Source organism: Anolis sagrei, chromosome 3 (genome assembly GCF_037176765.1).
Source record: "Anolis sagrei isolate rAnoSag1 chromosome 3, rAnoSag1.mat, whole genome shotgun sequence".
Taxonomy (NCBI): Eukaryota; Metazoa; Chordata; class Lepidosauria; order Squamata; family Dactyloidae; genus Anolis; species Anolis sagrei.
The window spans coordinates 207,152,723-207,169,573 of record NC_090023.1 but is presented as its reverse complement, the minus strand read 5'-3'; the positions used below and the strand labels follow the sequence as shown (position 1 = coordinate 207,169,573).

Below are 16,851 nucleotides of genomic sequence, written 5' to 3'. Positions count from 1 at the left end.
GAAAATCAAGCCCTTTAAAAAAATATATACCTCACATTTCATACATCTTGACAACATAACCTATGATAAATGCTTTGGGCTGCAGTCATGATCTGCAGACCACATGATCCTCAAAAAGATTTTAGTCTGCAGCTGGGAGGGCGCTGTTCTGGCTTCTCAGGGAAAGGGGAGTTTCAGAGTTGAGGGACAGCTATCAAGAAGGCCCTCCCTTGTGTTCCCACCAGCTGAGCTTGGGATTGAGAGAAAGGCCTCTCCTGAGGATCTCAGGGCCCAGGCGGGTTCATAAAAAGAGATTTGATTGCCTGGACCTGAGGTATATAGGTCATAATGAGAAGACTGAATTGTGCCCAGAAACAAATTGGCAGTCAGTGGAGCTTCTAAAGATTTTAATTTCTACAAGCTCGGTTTCTTCAAGCCATCGGTGTGTTTGCTCCTTAAAACAAGATTCTAACTGCTGCATGTACTCTTAATATAAAGAAAAGGCAAAAAAAAAAAAAGCCAAATGGAAAATTTTAGGGATATTTTCATGTCAACTTGAACATCTCCAGTGATTATTCTTGTTTTTCATCTCTTAAGTAATTCAGCGTCAATCCTAATTGATATCTTCTAAAGAAGTCAGCCCTATTGCAATGGATAGCATTTATTCCTTGGTATGCATATGTACAAGATTGCAGTTTGCATTTATGATTAACAGTAAAAAAAATCTAATCACATTAAAATTGTAGCTTATGAAAGAAATCTGAGGCTTCTGTTATTGCGTGAGTCCAATAAATCAGAGGGTTTTGCTCTCTCTCTCTCTCTCTCTCTATCTTTTGCTTTTTGCTTTTCTTTTTTTGTTGAAAGTGTACTATTTTGGAATAACTGAGTCAATACACAGCACAATTTCTGTTATATCGGAACAAACTTCAGAATAAAGCACAAAGTTATGTCCTCGTAATCCTTTAATCTAGTCCCTTTCTGTGTTGAATCTCAGAAACCTGCAGTCCAACCAGTCATTGGATCAATGTTTAAGAATAATATACAGTTTGAATGTAGAAAATGAAACAAGGAAATAAAGTCCTTCCAGCCAGGACACATTGAATTTACTGTATGCTTACTTAGCAGCATTATCACAGCTATTTATCAGAACTTACCAAATAGACATTAACTATATACTGCTATCTCCTGGGTTTTCCCTTTCTAAGCCGTTTCAACTCAACAATAAGGAGATGCTTTTGTCCTCAAGAAAAACTGGGCATTTCCCCGTCATTCATATTTATAGGCAGTGTTTAGAGGAGCAATGAAATGAAGCACTTGGGGCACATTCGGCATTAAATGAAGTGATCCAGTTCTTGGACAGTATTGTGATTTAGTTGCACCTTTTGATTTCCAGCATGACAGCCGCCCTGTACCTGTAAGTATTCTTGTAAGTTTCCATGTATGTTTATTTAAGAAGAGCTGAAGTAAAAGGGTGCAATTTAATTATTCTTTTTTTCTTTAGGGGAAATTGCACAAGGAGCTTGTTATATATTTTTGTTTCCAAGAGGCTTCACAAAAAAAGTTTGAACTTCTTCATACAAAATAAAAGAGACATAGTCATTCTTTAATTTGAATGAGATATGCTACTAGAAACTTATAAAGAAAACATACGAGAAAGCGTGTTGGAATAACTACCCCTTTCTCTAGCAATCTATATAGTTTTTAGTTCATAATGTAATCTGAAAGTTTATCTTTGTATGGAATTACTTGACTTTGAATGTTTTTGTTTCTCCATTCTTTCTATCTGCTAAAAATATGTTAGGCTGTCCTACATCTTCTAGGATCCCCGAAGTAAAACAAATCACAAATTAAAACCGCATTGAAATGTGCATGCATAGTTGTAAAAACTTCACCAAGATATTTGAATGCAATCTGTATAACTAGCCATAGCCAAAAAGCAATTTGAATATTTTTATGATTCTTTATGACTTTTTGAAAATATTCATTTCAAAATATTCATCTTTACCTGCATAATAAAAGTAAGTGTTCTGTAGACAACATAGTCATAATTTGTTCCATGTCAGAATCATAGATGCACAGTAAACGACTAGCAAAATGTTATGCAGGTCTACTTAGAAATGAATCCCATTTGAGTTCAATGGACTTTACCCCTGTATAAAATCGTTTACAGGATTGGAATCTTAGACACATGTCATCTGATCAAAAGGTCACTTTGACCAATAGTTTATAGATTATCTTTGCTGAAAATCTTTTTTGTGCTGCTGGGTCAATAGTGACAAAGAAACTATATAAAAGAACTGGTATATAGCAATCTTGAGTGATTCAGTGTGTATGCTAGACAAAGTGCAACTTGAACACATGTCCTTGATTCACCAGGGAAGTAAATGCTTACCAAACTGGAGACATATAGTTTTAGGAAATATTTGAACCAATTCTTCTTTATTCTAAGTAAAAACAATACTGCAAAATTAATCTTGGTTCCCAAAAAATGAAATAGCCTGGCTGAATTTCTTTTCTGAAATAGCATCTTCCATATAACTTATTATTTGACTACAGAGTGATAAAGAAGCCATAAAGACTGAAACTGGATCATGGATCATTGCTCAAATTCAAATTATCCAGACTATGTTTAAATCTTACACTTTATATACCTCCCTGAAAGTATTTCCATTCCATTTTAGTTAAGTTGGTCTGCTGTCACTGATGTTATTGGAATGTGAATCTACAAAGCATCTTGTCCAGGTACAACTGAAATTTCATATTTTTATCTATTCATGTGTTTTAATTTGTTTGCTACAGTTATTGTGCACCAATGTAGCTGGAACCAAGATTTGTATGTTATACTACCCACAAAATATGAATAGGGTTTTATTGCATAAATATATTTCTTCATCTCTCTATGTGTTGAGAAGGAACCCAAGTGGACTTCAACTGAAGTTTCTGCCAAGTAGGTGCTTATATGATTGTAAACTTAGAGGATCAGTTCAGTCCAAATTCTGACTATTATTATAATGTCTGCCCTGAATACATATGATATCAACTGTTAGTGGTCTTACTTCAACACTAAAAAGAGTGTACAGCTTGGAAACATCTACCAGCCTCGGCGGATTTTTTTTCATCTTCCATACGTATTTGTACATTTTCTTCCCATCCATGTATCATGTCTGTAGTAGGCCTGAGCATGGATCTGTTTTTAGTTGTTTCATACAGCCAATCCAGCTTTTTTGGTTTGTTTGGGTGCCCATAATGGCAAGGGCCCAACTGTCACAGATTCCCATCTGTGACGGGACCACATGGCAGCCAATCTCAGCTCCTCCTCCCCTATTTGACATGACAGTTTAATCTTTTTTATTTTCCTTGATTTTCCTTGATTTTCTTGGTTATTTTTATTTAGTGGGACTAACTAGGAGTTGGGGATGTTCGGGACAGGTGGGCGGGGTCCGCATGGGAGCTTGTGAGAGTCACCCTTTTAGCTTTTTTTTTCTCCTTTCCTTTCTTCAAATATTTCTAAAAGATAATAATAATTATTATTATTAATCCCAGCAAACAAAAAGAAAACCCTCATTCTCTGAAAACTACTACCACCTAGTTACCTCTCCTCTAGGGTAGAAAGTAGAAACGGCTTTAAGGAAGCATTACACCCGAAGCAGAAAGCAGATTGAAAAGTTGCCCACTTCAGGCAGAGCCTGCAGTAGAGGAAAAAAAGAGAGTTTTTTTTTTTAATGAAGCTCAGAGAGGATAGTTCCAGATTATCATTCTTCCTTCCCTGGGCCTCCTTAAAATGCCTTGAAAAGCTGTGTGGCATGCTGCAGGGAGAGAAAGTGCATGCATGCCTGCAGTGTCTCTCTAGAGCAGAAACAGCTTTAACGAAGCATTAAATCCAGTCACTTCTACAAACACAAGGGAAAGGATCACAGAAAGAGTGGTATCTTAACTCTGGTGCTTTTAATCCAGATCTTAATGAAGGATATGGAAGGGGAGCCTGTGGGAAGTCCCCCTCCCCCCATAATGGACCGGATATGGTGCTTTTTTAACCCTGTTGCTGGCATCCGGGCTCCCTTGAAGGAAAAAAGAAAAGGCTCTCAGGAAGGGTGCTTTCTTAACCCTGCTGTTGACACCCAGGCTCCCTTGAAGGAAAAAGGAAAGGGTCCCAAGAACTGAAAGGGGAGCCTCATAAATTCCCCATTGCCACCAATGGGCTAGATCTAGCTGCATTTTTTTGCTATGGACCGAAAACAGCTATCCGGCTACCCACACATTTTTGGGAGGCATGTGAAAGTGGATACAGGGGTCTACTGATATCCAGCCAGTAGAAATGGATCAAGGTTCAACCGAAATGCACAAACCTAGTCTGTAGGTATTGTTCTTATAGTTCCTTGACCCCAAAAATAACCTATTAAATTCATGGGGTCACCATAAAGCAACAGGCACATATGCATACTCTTATCTAATCTAATTGCAATGAATTACATGGAGAAGTGTTCGGTGTCAGGGAAAACAGGTGAGCCACTCTTTAGTTTGCTCCTCACTGGCATTGCCTAAAGCTATCCATGGGCAGACTATATGCATTATCGTTATAATGTATAAACATGGACTGTTAGTGTATTCAAGATTTTTTTTTTTGTAAAATGAATTTTTAATTTGCATTATTGCTTAGAATACTGAATGATAAGGGGAATTACAGCAAAATTTCCCAGGTTACTAGAAAGCAAATGCCTTTCCCTATTTACTACCAATGAGTAAAAGTACTCTGAAGTTGTAAATCAAAACACTCACAAAACCTATGCTTTGTGAGTACAGAAGAGTCTTTATGTAGCCTTTTGACCAGACTACATAATGGCTTATCAGATTCCTGTGGGAACCTAAGGATGAGGCAAATCAAGGCCGTTGTTGGAGGAAGATGTTAAGAGGAGAAAGCTCTACACTTTGCGTAGAATCCTGTAAACTAAAATGCTTTTCTAGTGTTGAAGAAAGATGACAATCCGAGCACCTTCTCTGTATAGAATGGGAAGAGGCAAGAAAATATTCTAGGTTGTCCTGTGGGAAGAAAGATATTAGTGGAATAGTCCTTTTCTTATGCAGAAATTCTGCCAGGATTTTGGGTTGTGATTGATTAGTACAGTTATAGCTAGAATCTGTGCTGAAAATAAAAAAAATGTTGCTGGACTTTCAAGTTTTAAGAACTAACCCTAAATCCTGCACACATCTTCATTCTCACTTTTCTCCCACATTTCCATCCCTTATCAACTTATTCTGAATTCTGTCCTTTTGGGAAATAAAAATTGTTTTCACAGAACAAGCAATGGTTAAAAATGTCTTTGTATTTTATTTTCAATCTTAATGACACCATTTTTTTCTTTTGTTGGCAAGGATCACAGAGAAGAACCACTTGTATTTGCAAACAGCATATCATTGGTTGCCACTTCTTTCAAAAACGTATTTTCAGTATTACTCATCTAATTTTCATGGTTGATTGGTTGTTGTTTTTTTAGTATGCTAAGTTCCTGGAATGCTGTCCCTTTTTCTTTTCTTATCCAGCACATTAATGATAGCAATTATTCCTATAGGAAGACAGTGTTGTGGAAATAACATTTTGATGTTTTTAATTTAGTTCATGTAAACTATAAATGGGTTTTTAAAACAACTTTGTTTTGGCACATCAAGTAAGTCGACATTCATGATCTAATTTGGCCAGTCTTGTGAAAAGGTTGGTCATTATCCAATATTGGTCATTATCCAATGAAATGTTGCTTGGTTACCGCTTCTGTTTATCTCAGATTACAGAAACTTGTTTTGTGATCATTCACGGAAAAGACAAGGTGTGGTTTATACAAAGTCCTAGATTATGACAATGTTGAAAAACAGATATCAAGCCAGTGTTTTTGACCCAAGCTTTATGTTTTCTTTGTCAGGTTGAAGTAATAAACAAAATGGATTCTTCAAGACCATCTTCCATAGGTACAAGACTGAATTATATAAAACCCATAACTGTTTCCTTCACATTTTCATGTTTGGTGTTAATCAATATGGAGAGAATCCAGCAGCGAGAGGTGCCATCCTTAGGAGATTCAGGGTGAATTATATCTATTTTTTTTCTTTTGTCAGGAAGTGATGATTATGAAAATGTCTGCAAGCATGGCTTCTTCAGAAAATCTCCCCCAATCCATCTTTTCACTAATCAGGTATAATTAGCAAAATGATAATCACACTTCAGCAATGCCATAAGAATAATAGATTATTATATCTATTTATTTATTTATTGTTCAATTGGGTTTGAAAACACAATCTTTCTTTCTGTCTACAGACATCCTGGAAAAAACGACACTTTACCCTTTCCAAGTCAATCAAAAATGGTTATATCCTGAGGTATTTCAAAGATCAACAGCTAAAGGGCAACATTGAAATTAATGAGTATGTATCAAATGATATCTACTAAGGTTTCTTTTAACCAAGGCACTGATTATTTGAAATATGAATTCCCTCTTATACCAAAAATGAAGTTGTGCCTTCATTCTATACTAGGCTGTATGCTGTATGTTGAATTTAAATGTTCATTGAAGTCATTTTAGATTTAGAACTTTATGGTCTTGCAGAGTTCTTCCCACATCACCCACTAGACAGTGAGGTCTGCATAAAGTCCTTCCCAGTTAGATTAGTATTTAGTCTTTGAAGAAGTCCAAACAAATTATTTCATACACTAGAAGCCCAGAAGGCACAGCTCCAGGATTTGCTAGCCCTAACCCACTCTTATCTGGGCAACTGCTCAAACGATCAAGTAACCAAACGCCACCAATATTACTCCATAAAGTGCATGTCACTAAGCCTATTAAATGTCAGTGGTCCATAAGGGTTACATGTACATTTCAAAGCAAAGAAGCACATTTTTAAAAGCCTTCCAAAATTAGTTGGCTAATATAATCATTTGTGCTTGGGAAAAAGATATTCGGCCTCATCATACAGGCTAATTTGCCTATCATATGCCACTTGCTCTCCCCTTTTGCCATGGATCCCATTACACAACCTACATCTACTTCCGGTAGGACTTCATGGCAAAAGGGGAGAGCAAGTGATGTATGCCGCTGCTGCAGCAACATGGGGGGGGGGGGGCTTCCTGTGTTACATTGGATCAACAGGGAGAAGCTGGGCGGAGGATGCTTTCCCCCATGGGATAGAGCCAGTGGTAAATCGGGCAATGAGAGGCGTTGGGCGACAGTTCTCCACTTCCCCCCAGCTGGGACTCCACAGATTAATCACAATACAGGGAGAATCTCAACCTTAATGTGATATGGTCCATACAGTCTGTCACAGAAACTAAAAATTGCCTAAACCTCCAATGAAGATAAAATCACACCTAAATCTTATTAACATTGATGGTATGGAGCTGCAATTAATTGTCCAGTGAAACCAAATAGTAGGAGGTTTAGGGAAAATAAAACCAAATATTTCTTTACACAACAGACATACAAACTGTAGACTTTGCTACCACAAAAGATGGACAAAGATATGGGCGACTTCAAAGGTAAATTAGGCTTTTTTAAAAAATAAAGGTTAATCATTGACTGCTGATCCTAATGACTATATATTAACTCCAGTATCAGAAGCAATGTGCCACAGTATACTAGTTCTGGGGGACATGGGTTGACACTTTGAGTGAATTAATGTCTTGCTTACAGTTTCTCATAAGCAACTGGTTGGCCCCCATTTGAACAGAATGCTAGACTAGATAGGATGTTATATTTTACTAAAATTCTCATTGGTAAATATTTCTTTTAAAAATAGAACTTTATCTTATGGCCGATAATGGCTGGTGGTGGTGCTCCTCTTAAGGGCGTGGCATGGGCCCCTCACCTCACCAGCAGAGTGATCACATGGAGGGATGCACCATCAGACGAGGTGGTTAAAGAAAATGTACATGGATGGTCAACAATACATTTTATAAACTTTTACAAGTATATATATATGTATATATATTTCTGTAACAGAACTTCAAAAATTGAAATTGGCATAGCTGATAGTGAGAAAATGGCAATGGTGAGGAAGATGTTTAAATGCGTGCCCACAGAAGTGATGACCATCAGAACAGGGAACAGAGATTTCTACCTTATTGGAACAGACAGGTAAGGACACCATTCTTCTAAGAGAGATGGGTAGAATTTTCAGATTTGCAGGAATACTAGGACCTCAAACATGGCTAGAACATATTATCCACAAATCAAGAAATAACTGTTAAAATCTTCATTCATGTTATTCAAACTAAAGATTCACCTTTTATAGTTTGTGGCACAGGGCAGAAAAAAGAAATAGTTTGGGAAGAGAAACATATCTGCTTATATTTAAACTGCCACTGCAAAGCATCTGGGTGTGGAGAGAGAACTATTTTCTTGTTCTTATGACTGTATCTCATCTTACTCAGAATGCAGATTAGGAAGTATACCTGTGGGTTAAATAAAAGCAAGAGGTGTTTTAGTTTGCAATGGCAATTTATATGGCCTAAAGAAGGTTTCTTTGCTTCACTTCAGACTTGCTGCAAGCAGTCCATAAAATGTGCAGCCAGTTCTGCAACAGAGGTGCTGCTTTTAGCCTTTAATTCATCGGAAAAAATGTAGTGTTACTCCAAAACATTCAGGAAACTTAGGCATGACCCCAGTGATTTTGATATATGGACAGCTGGGTTGGCCTGGATTCTGGCAATCCCATGTCTGTGCATCAAGATAACACACTACTGATTCACAAGGAGAAGCAGCTCCCTGGCAGAGCCTTTCTAGAAACATTGCTTCCGGTAATCATGCAGGGGAGAGCCCTGTTGTGGCTTTAAACTTCTGTTGGAGAACTGCTTCTGGCCAGTAAAACCAGTGGTGACACCCCGGAGGACATGGCAGTGGTGCTGATTCTAACCACAAGGGACAGGGGGAAGCACTGGGGTGGGCGTGGGTTTAGTGGGGGATAATAATCTTCCCCTGCTTCACCCTCTCCCTTTTGTGGGATGAGATCTGAGTTAGATTTCCCTAGTCCAAGGGAGTGTACTAAAGTGTACCAAACACTTTATCAAACTACAAATTACAAGAGCTATGGCACCTGAAAGCAATATCAAACACTTGTGTCTTCAACAAATTCTCAAAAAAGTTACTTTTGGAGATTGCAAAGTTATAGTCTCAAAAAAAAAAAAAACAAACACCCCTTTCTAAGCTGTATCTCAGCCCCTCCCTTAGCTTTTATAATCATGAGTAAGAAGATCAACTGCTACTTGAAAAAAAGATGGTACAAATCATGTTAAGCGTCTTTACCGAAATCTTGCCTCTTCTTCCCGGACACTGAATACCTTCTGTTAATTCAACAAAGAATGGCATTTAAAAAAAAAACAACAACAGCCTGATCTCAAATCAAACAAATGCTCAATGGTAGGTTCTTCCCCCTTTATTGAGTGCCAGTTTCCTTCATAGTTATTGGGATGTGTTTTAGAATCAGTTTTGTAATTTTAAATAAGGACTTGTAAACAAATAGTAGGACATTTTTAAGATTACAAATCAGATTATTTGGAAGATTCTTCCCTTCTTTTCTACTTCAAGAAAGTGATTTATGTCATTTTTAAGGGTACTATGTGCCCTGCAGCCAGCAAAAAAAAAAACGAGTCCAGACCTTTCATGCCAACAAAGCTCTGGATTCTCAAGGGTACACTGTAGAATAAATGTAATTTGATACCGCATTAGCTGCCATGGTTCAATGCAATGGAATCAAATATTTCAACTCGACTATCATGTTCCCTCTTAACTTTCTCTTTGGAAGTTATACATACCCAACTCTTAAAGCTACTCTTCATAGGACATGGCCTCCAGACATTTAATTATTTTGATTGCACTCCTTCAGACCTGTTCTAGTTTTTCAATATCTTGTTTCAGTAACTGGATAATGTAAACACACTCACTTTTGTTTTTGAAAAATTAGCAACTATAAAATTTAGACCAGGGGAAGATGCCATTGAATAACAGTTCTCATCCACTCTAACCAGGCTGATGAGGTATGATGAGAGTAAGGACCTCATTACATGAGGGGCAGCAGGGCGATTCACCAGCTTCTGTGATGAATCCGCAGGGCACCAGGGCAATCCTGGCACCTCACACCCCACCTCAACCACAGTAACATTTCCCCATCATACGTGGGGAAGCATCACCATGCAGCTTCCCCCTGCGCTGGCCCTGTGGTTCCCAATGGCACACAGGAAGCCTCCCATGTTCAGCGCGAAATGTTATAGGATGCATGCAACACAGCTGGTTGATGGAGCCCTGCCGGAAGTGAGCATGTGTTGTGTGATGAGCGGTGTGGGGCTCCTATGATGCTTGCAGCCACCTGTGTGATAAAGTCACAAAACATATTAACATCTAGAGGGCTGAAGGTTCTTCCACTGCTTTAGATGTTGAGTGAACAGAGAGCAAACAATATCATTTAGGGTCAGAGCCTGGACAAGGTACTTTTAAGATTGATTTTTCCAGAAGTTAAAAGTTACAATCTTTTTCAAATTATACTTAGGATGTAAGGGATAAGGTTTTCTTCAGAAACTTCTGATTATTTTGAAAGTACTATTTTGCGTGAATGTGTTATAAAATTTGACAAGTTTTACATAGAAAAATAACCACTTACTTGTGTTTTTTTCTGTACCTGTTTTCTGAAACCACATATTTGAAACATTAGCAAAGAAGTTGAGGAGTGGGCCAACATCCTATATGAAACTTGCAGAGAAAAAGAGGTAAATAAATACCATGTTGTTTAAATGATAATTTTGATTGAAGTATACTTGCATCCCAATAGGTCATCAGTATACACAGGACTTTGTTCCAAGTCACACACACATATCCCATGAATACTAAAATCCATGGGTGCTCAAGTCACATTATATCATATATAACAATGTAGTAAAATTGTATCCCTTATATAAAATGACAAAATCAAGACTGTTTTGCTGTATTTTTCTTAATGTCAAACCATGGATGGTGGAATTCATGGATGCAAAATCTATGGATACAGATGACTAATTGTATTAAAATATTATTTTAGACTCTGTTGAGTGCCATTAGAACAGAAATATCCACCAATATACTTGAACAAAAGTGCTGGGAGGAAAATGTTGGGCAGTCCAGTGGTTTAGACAATCCTACACATGGGTTCCCTGCAAACATGTCTCCAGCTGTCCTAGTTTAGCAGAGATAGTCCTAGTTAATCCTCTTCTGACACATTCTTTTGGTTATTTTTGTAATGACTCGGTTTTTATTTCTTCTTCCCATTTCCTCCTTAAGCCTTGGCTGCAAATTGAGAACTTTTTTTAAAAAAAAAACTAGTTTGCACTCGGTCAGCTGAAAGAAAGAACAGGATGGCATTTTGTCCTTCCTAGTACAATAGAAGCAACAAAAATCTAATAAATATGTAAGCACATTTTCAACTCTGCTACTTTCATTACACTGATCCCATGCATTTTATTTAATTGGTAAAATAACACAAAAAATGTGGATGAGGACAGAGAAATCAAGACACACCTACACCACGAATGTATGGGTAGCTGTGTTGACTATGCAGCAAATACAACAACATTCAAAATGCACATTGCATTGATAACTTTAATATTTATTTATTTATTTAGAAATGTTCTATCCCGTTCTTCTCTACCTCTGTGGAGGGACTCCGAAGGGCTAACAGCAAAAATTCAATGCTACACAATAAATAACATTTTAAAGCAACATACATAATACAATAGATTAAAAATACAAATAAGTTAAAATACATATAAAACGCATCCAACTCAGTCCGGACATTGTGGTCCAATAATTCTTAGTCAACAAAAGGGCACAAATACATTACACTGGCTTTCAAATGGTTCTTCATCAAACAAAAACGTTAAAAGTCATAAAGATGATGATGTTGGGATCATATGTCTGTATCTTCTTTCAGATATTGCTTGAAGTGGTTTTGAGGTGATCTTGAGGGCTGGTTGATCCTTACTTGTTCATGAGGGAACTGAAAATAAAGGCAATAGGGGAAAATAGGGCTGTGCAAAATTTTTGTTAGTCCTCATAAGTTGGATCAAATTTGTTAAATTCAAACTTATGCTGTAATTTCCAACATGTGGGCATGGGGAAAAGACTGAGGAAGCACAGAACTCTGGGAAATGTAGTTTGGAAAGAGGAGGTGCTCTATGCCAGTGCATTCAAATGGCCCTGTCCTAAACTACATTTTCCAGAATTCTGCTCAGCATCAAAAAGCCCCAATCAGGGTCGGGGAGAGATTTGTACCTCTGTAGCAGCACCCAGCCAGAGTTCAAATAAGTTGTTGAATCTGCAAAGAGGAGGACTGACTGATATTTCTAGTATGTAAATCTCTGTACTGGGCTGGGAAGAAATCCCTAAATGGAAGTTCTATTGGTTAATATGCGAGATATTCAATGAGATAGCTGTTGTGGCTTTTTTTAAAAAAAACAAACAAAACAAAACCCTTTTGTCAAAACTTTTAAAAATTTCCTAAAATCAGTACATGTATGAATATTTCTGAAAGTTGGGGGGAATGGTCCCATGTCCACTTGTGTCACTGTATAGACAATTCATTGAGATAGCTTTTGTAGTATTTTTTAAATGTTGTTTATAAAAATTTTGAATATTCCCCAGAAATCCATGGATAAGTGAAATGTTCCGAAACTTGATGGGCTAAGAGTAGTAAATGTGTTCTACCATTGTATCAAGTAACACCCCAATAGCTGTAAAAACAAGGGAGAAAGAAGCCCCCGAAGTTCCCACAGTTGCACAATATAACAAAAAACTAACAAAAATTTGTTATTCTCGTTATAGTAACAACATTTTCACTAACGATACTTTAGAAACACTTTAGAAAAAAAAAACACTGATGCCCCCTAATTTTGTAATGAGTTTGAAACATTTTTTTTTCATCGATTGCACAGCCCTAGAAAAAAAGTACAAGCTTTACCAGCAAAATGTAAGATTTCCCTGAGATTTATGCCTTCTGCAAGAGTATGATCCACTTTGCAGGCAGCACACACTGAGTCTCTTAAGAAATATTTGCTCTGTCACATTTAAATATATGTTTAGGTACTGTTACTGATTTTAAAAACATGTCAGTACTACCCATATTAAAATTGTTATACCATTACTAGCTATCCTCTGCCACGCATTGCTGTGGCCCAGTCTGTTGATCTGGAAAATAAAGTAACGAGAAAGTGTTGGTTTCTAATATATGTAATTTCTTTATGCTTGTGGGTAAACAGTTTTTCTTGCTGTTTCTTTGTCAGTGTTGATGTGGAAATTGTCTGGTTTGCCCACCCTGGAACATGCAAGATATCATTGTCCTTCTTTAAGGGTCCCGATTCTGTCGTTTGTGGGGTTCAGAATGCTCTTTGATTGTAGGTGAACTGTGAATCCCAGCAACTACAACTCCCAAATGACGAAATCATAGAATCATAGAATCAAAGAGTTGGAAGAGACCTCATGGGCCATCCAGTCCAACCCCCTGCCAAGAAGCAGGAATATTGCATTCAAATAACCCCTGACAGATGGCCATCCAGCCTCTGTTTAAAAGCTTCCAAAGAAGGAGCCTCCACCACACTCCGGGGCAGAGAGTTCCACTGCTGAACAGCTCTCACAGTCAGGAAGTTCTTCCTCGTGTTGAGATGGAATCTCCTCTCTTGTAGTTTGAAGCCATTGTTCCGCGTCCTAGTCTCCAAGGAAGCAGAAAACAAGCTTGCTCCCTCCTCCCTGTGGCTTCCTCTCACATATTTATACGTGGCTATCATATCTCCTCTCAGCCTTCTCTTCTTCAGGCTAAACATGCCCAGCTCCTTAAGCCGCTCCTCATAGGGCTTGTTCTCCAGACCCTTGATCATTTTAGTCGCCCTCCTCTGGACACATTCCAGCTTGTCAATATCTCTTTTGAATTGTGGTGCCCAGAATTGGACACAATATTCCAGGTGTGGTCTAACCAAAGAGGGGTAGCATTACTTCCCTAGATCTAGACACTATGCTCCTACTGATGCAGGCCAAAATCCCATTGACTTTTTTTGTCACCATGTCACATTGGCTCATGTTTAACTTGTTGTCCACGAGGATTCCAAGATCTTTTTCACACATACTGCTCTCGAGCCAGGCGTCCCCCATTTTGTGTCTTTGCATTTCGTTTTTTCCTGCCAAAGTGGGGTATCTTGCATTTGTCACTGTTGAACTTCAGTTTATTAGTTTTGGCCCATCTCTCTAATCTGTCAAGATCGTTTTGAATCCTGTTCCTGTCCTCTGGAGTATTGGCTATCCCTCCCAATTTGGTGTCGTCTGCAAACTTGATGATCATGCCTCCTAGCCCTTTATCTCCGTCATTAATAAAGATGTTGAACAGGACCGGGCCCAGGACAAAACCCTGCGGCACTCCACTTGTCACTTCTTTCCAAGATGAAGAGGAAGCATTGGTGAGCACCCTCTGAGTTCATCCATTTAACCAATTACAGATCCACCTCACCATAGTTTTGCCTAGCCCACATTGGACTAGTTTGTTTGCCAGAAGGTCATGGGGGACCTTGTCGAAGGCCTTACTGAAATCCAGGTACGCTACATCCACAGCATTCCCTGCATCTATCCAGCTTGTAACTCTATCAAAAAAAGAGATCAGATTAGTCTGGCATGACTTGTTTTTGATAAATCCATGTTGACTATTAGCGATGACCTCATTTGTTTCTAAGTGTTTGCAGACCTTAACAATCTTTTCCAGAATCTTGCCCGGTATCGACGTGAGGCTGATCGGACGGCAATTGTTTGGGTCATCCTTTTTTCCCTTCTTGAAGATTGGGACCACATTGGTCCTCCTCCAATCATAATTTTTTGAGTGATGATCACTTCTTGTGTTGTGAGAAGTTTTGTTGCCAAATTTGGTGTGATTTCATTCATTGGTTCTTTTGTTTTTAAGGTATTCATTATGCACAGAGCATTTTTATATATATAGATTGAAAGTTAAGAGTAAGTCTCATGTCATGCATTAGTAAACAAATATCAAGCATGAATTTTGACCTCTTACTCTTTGTTTTCTTTGCCAGGTTGAAGTAACAAGCAAAATGGACTATCCAAGAAAATCCTCCATAGGTACAATACTGAATATCCCTGTAGCATTTTCATGTTTCTTATTAATATTTATACAGATAATTCAACAGTGGGAAGATCCAGGGATTAATCATATGTGCAGAGAGCTCTTTCTCACTATTTTTAATGGAATTACATGTCGTTTTCTTTTGTCAGAAAATTATCATTGTGAAGAAGTCTGCAAGCCTATTTCCTTCAAAAGATCACCTCCAGTCCGGACAGTAAGTCCCATACCATTGGCCCCTACTATTTTAGAATTCCTATAGATAGATGATAGATAGATAGATAGATAGATAGATAGATAGATAGATAGATAGAGATAGAGGAAGTGACTGGGGAAGAAGAATATACAACATTCACAATGTTTTACTTCATGACTCGGCTCATTGCTGAGGGTCAGGTTGATGTTGTAATTCGTGGGTGACTATGATACTTAGGGCCTGTCTATATGGGCAACATATCCCAGTAGTCACTACTTGGTGTCCAGGTGACATCAAGGGACATTCAGCCCCTAACGCAGGGTAAAACCTGCTAACCAGAACATGGGGTACAACCTGTTAACCCGGGTTTGCTCTGAGTTAAGAAAATTCAGGGAATGATTGGAAACTGATTTGGAACTGGGTCAGCCATCCACACAGGCCAGTGCTGCCATCTAGTTTTCCCCATGCTTTGCAGCATGGGGAAAATGGAATAGCTCTTTTGTCATTGTCACTGTAGCAGCAGCCACAGTGCTCTGGAGGGCTTCTGGCTACCCTCCTTTTTCCCTGCCTTCTCCAAGACCTTTGCTGACATTGACCATTGATGACCAGTTCTCTGGACCTCTGTGGCTGCTGCTGCAGTGACAAACAATGAGAAATGTAAGGATGATCATCCAGCAGAGCCAAAGTGGGTCGGTTCAGTCAGGATTCCACTATCATCACTGCTGCAGTTCAGAAGTGGAGAGATGTAAACACCTTGGAAGAATCCACAGCTGATCTTAAGTAGCAATGCTTCAGACTAGCCTCAGATTTTGTGGCCCATGTAGATGGACCCTTAGAGACCACGGTTTAATGCCCCACTTGGCCAAGTCACATTCTCTCACCTTCAGAGGAAACAGTGGCTTATCCTCTCTGAACAAATCTTGCCCAAAAAAGGCCTCACAACAGGATTGTTGTGAGTTAGAAATTACTTGAAGTCATATAACACACATATACGGGTCCTCTAGACTTTAAGGGACCTGGAGCAATTGCACTAATTTATAATCATTGATAGTTTGGCAATTGACAATAAGCATTTTATGTGTTTGTTCATTATTTATATTTAGAGCAGTGCAGATCTGAATCTTTAGGGTTGCATTATTTTTATTATTATCATACTGAGAGTGCTTTGTTGTTTCTTTTCTTAAATCAGACACTGGAACTCAGGACTCGGTCAAAATCTTCACCTGCTTGTCTTGATGAAAAGGATGAGCAGTGCCACGGCAATCAATATGAAGTAAGTACGATCATATTGACTTCTTATTGCTCACATTTACTTGGGGTGCATTTACACTGTAGAATTAAGGTAGTTTGACAGCAGTTTAACTGCCATTGTTGAATGCCACCTTCCTGTTCTTTTCCAAAGGATGTGTGTACAGTGAAGAGTTGAAAAAGAGCTGAGGCATAGAGGGAAATATGGGGCCCTTCTACACTGTCATATAATCCAGAATACCAAGGCAGATAATCCACATTATCTGCTTTGAACTGGATTATCTGAGTCTACACTACTATCAAAGCAGATA

At 38.4% G+C, this 16,851-nt stretch overlaps 1 protein-coding gene across 1 annotated transcript in view; it reads left to right on the top strand.

Annotated features, from left to right (window-relative positions):
- The first annotated feature begins 1,120 nt into the window (after positions 1–1,120).
- Positions 1,121–16,851, top strand: part of PLEKHS1 (pleckstrin homology domain containing S1) — a 30,061-nt gene continuing 14,330 nt past the window's right edge. The window contains exons 1-10 of the mRNA XM_060766814.2: positions 1,121–1,393; positions 2,661–2,721; positions 5,892–5,937; positions 6,085–6,161; positions 6,284–6,390; positions 7,962–8,096; positions 10,666–10,720; positions 15,050–15,095; positions 15,249–15,313; positions 16,482–16,565. Of these exons, the coding sequence (XP_060622797.2) occupies positions 2,683–2,721; positions 5,892–5,937; positions 6,085–6,161; positions 6,284–6,390; positions 7,962–8,096; positions 10,666–10,720; positions 15,050–15,095; positions 15,249–15,313; positions 16,482–16,565 (654 nt within the window). The 5' untranslated portion in view covers positions 1,121–1,393; positions 2,661–2,682. The remainder of the gene's footprint in view (positions 1,394–2,660; positions 2,722–5,891; positions 5,938–6,084; positions 6,162–6,283; positions 6,391–7,961; positions 8,097–10,665; positions 10,721–15,049; positions 15,096–15,248; positions 15,314–16,481; positions 16,566–16,851) is intronic.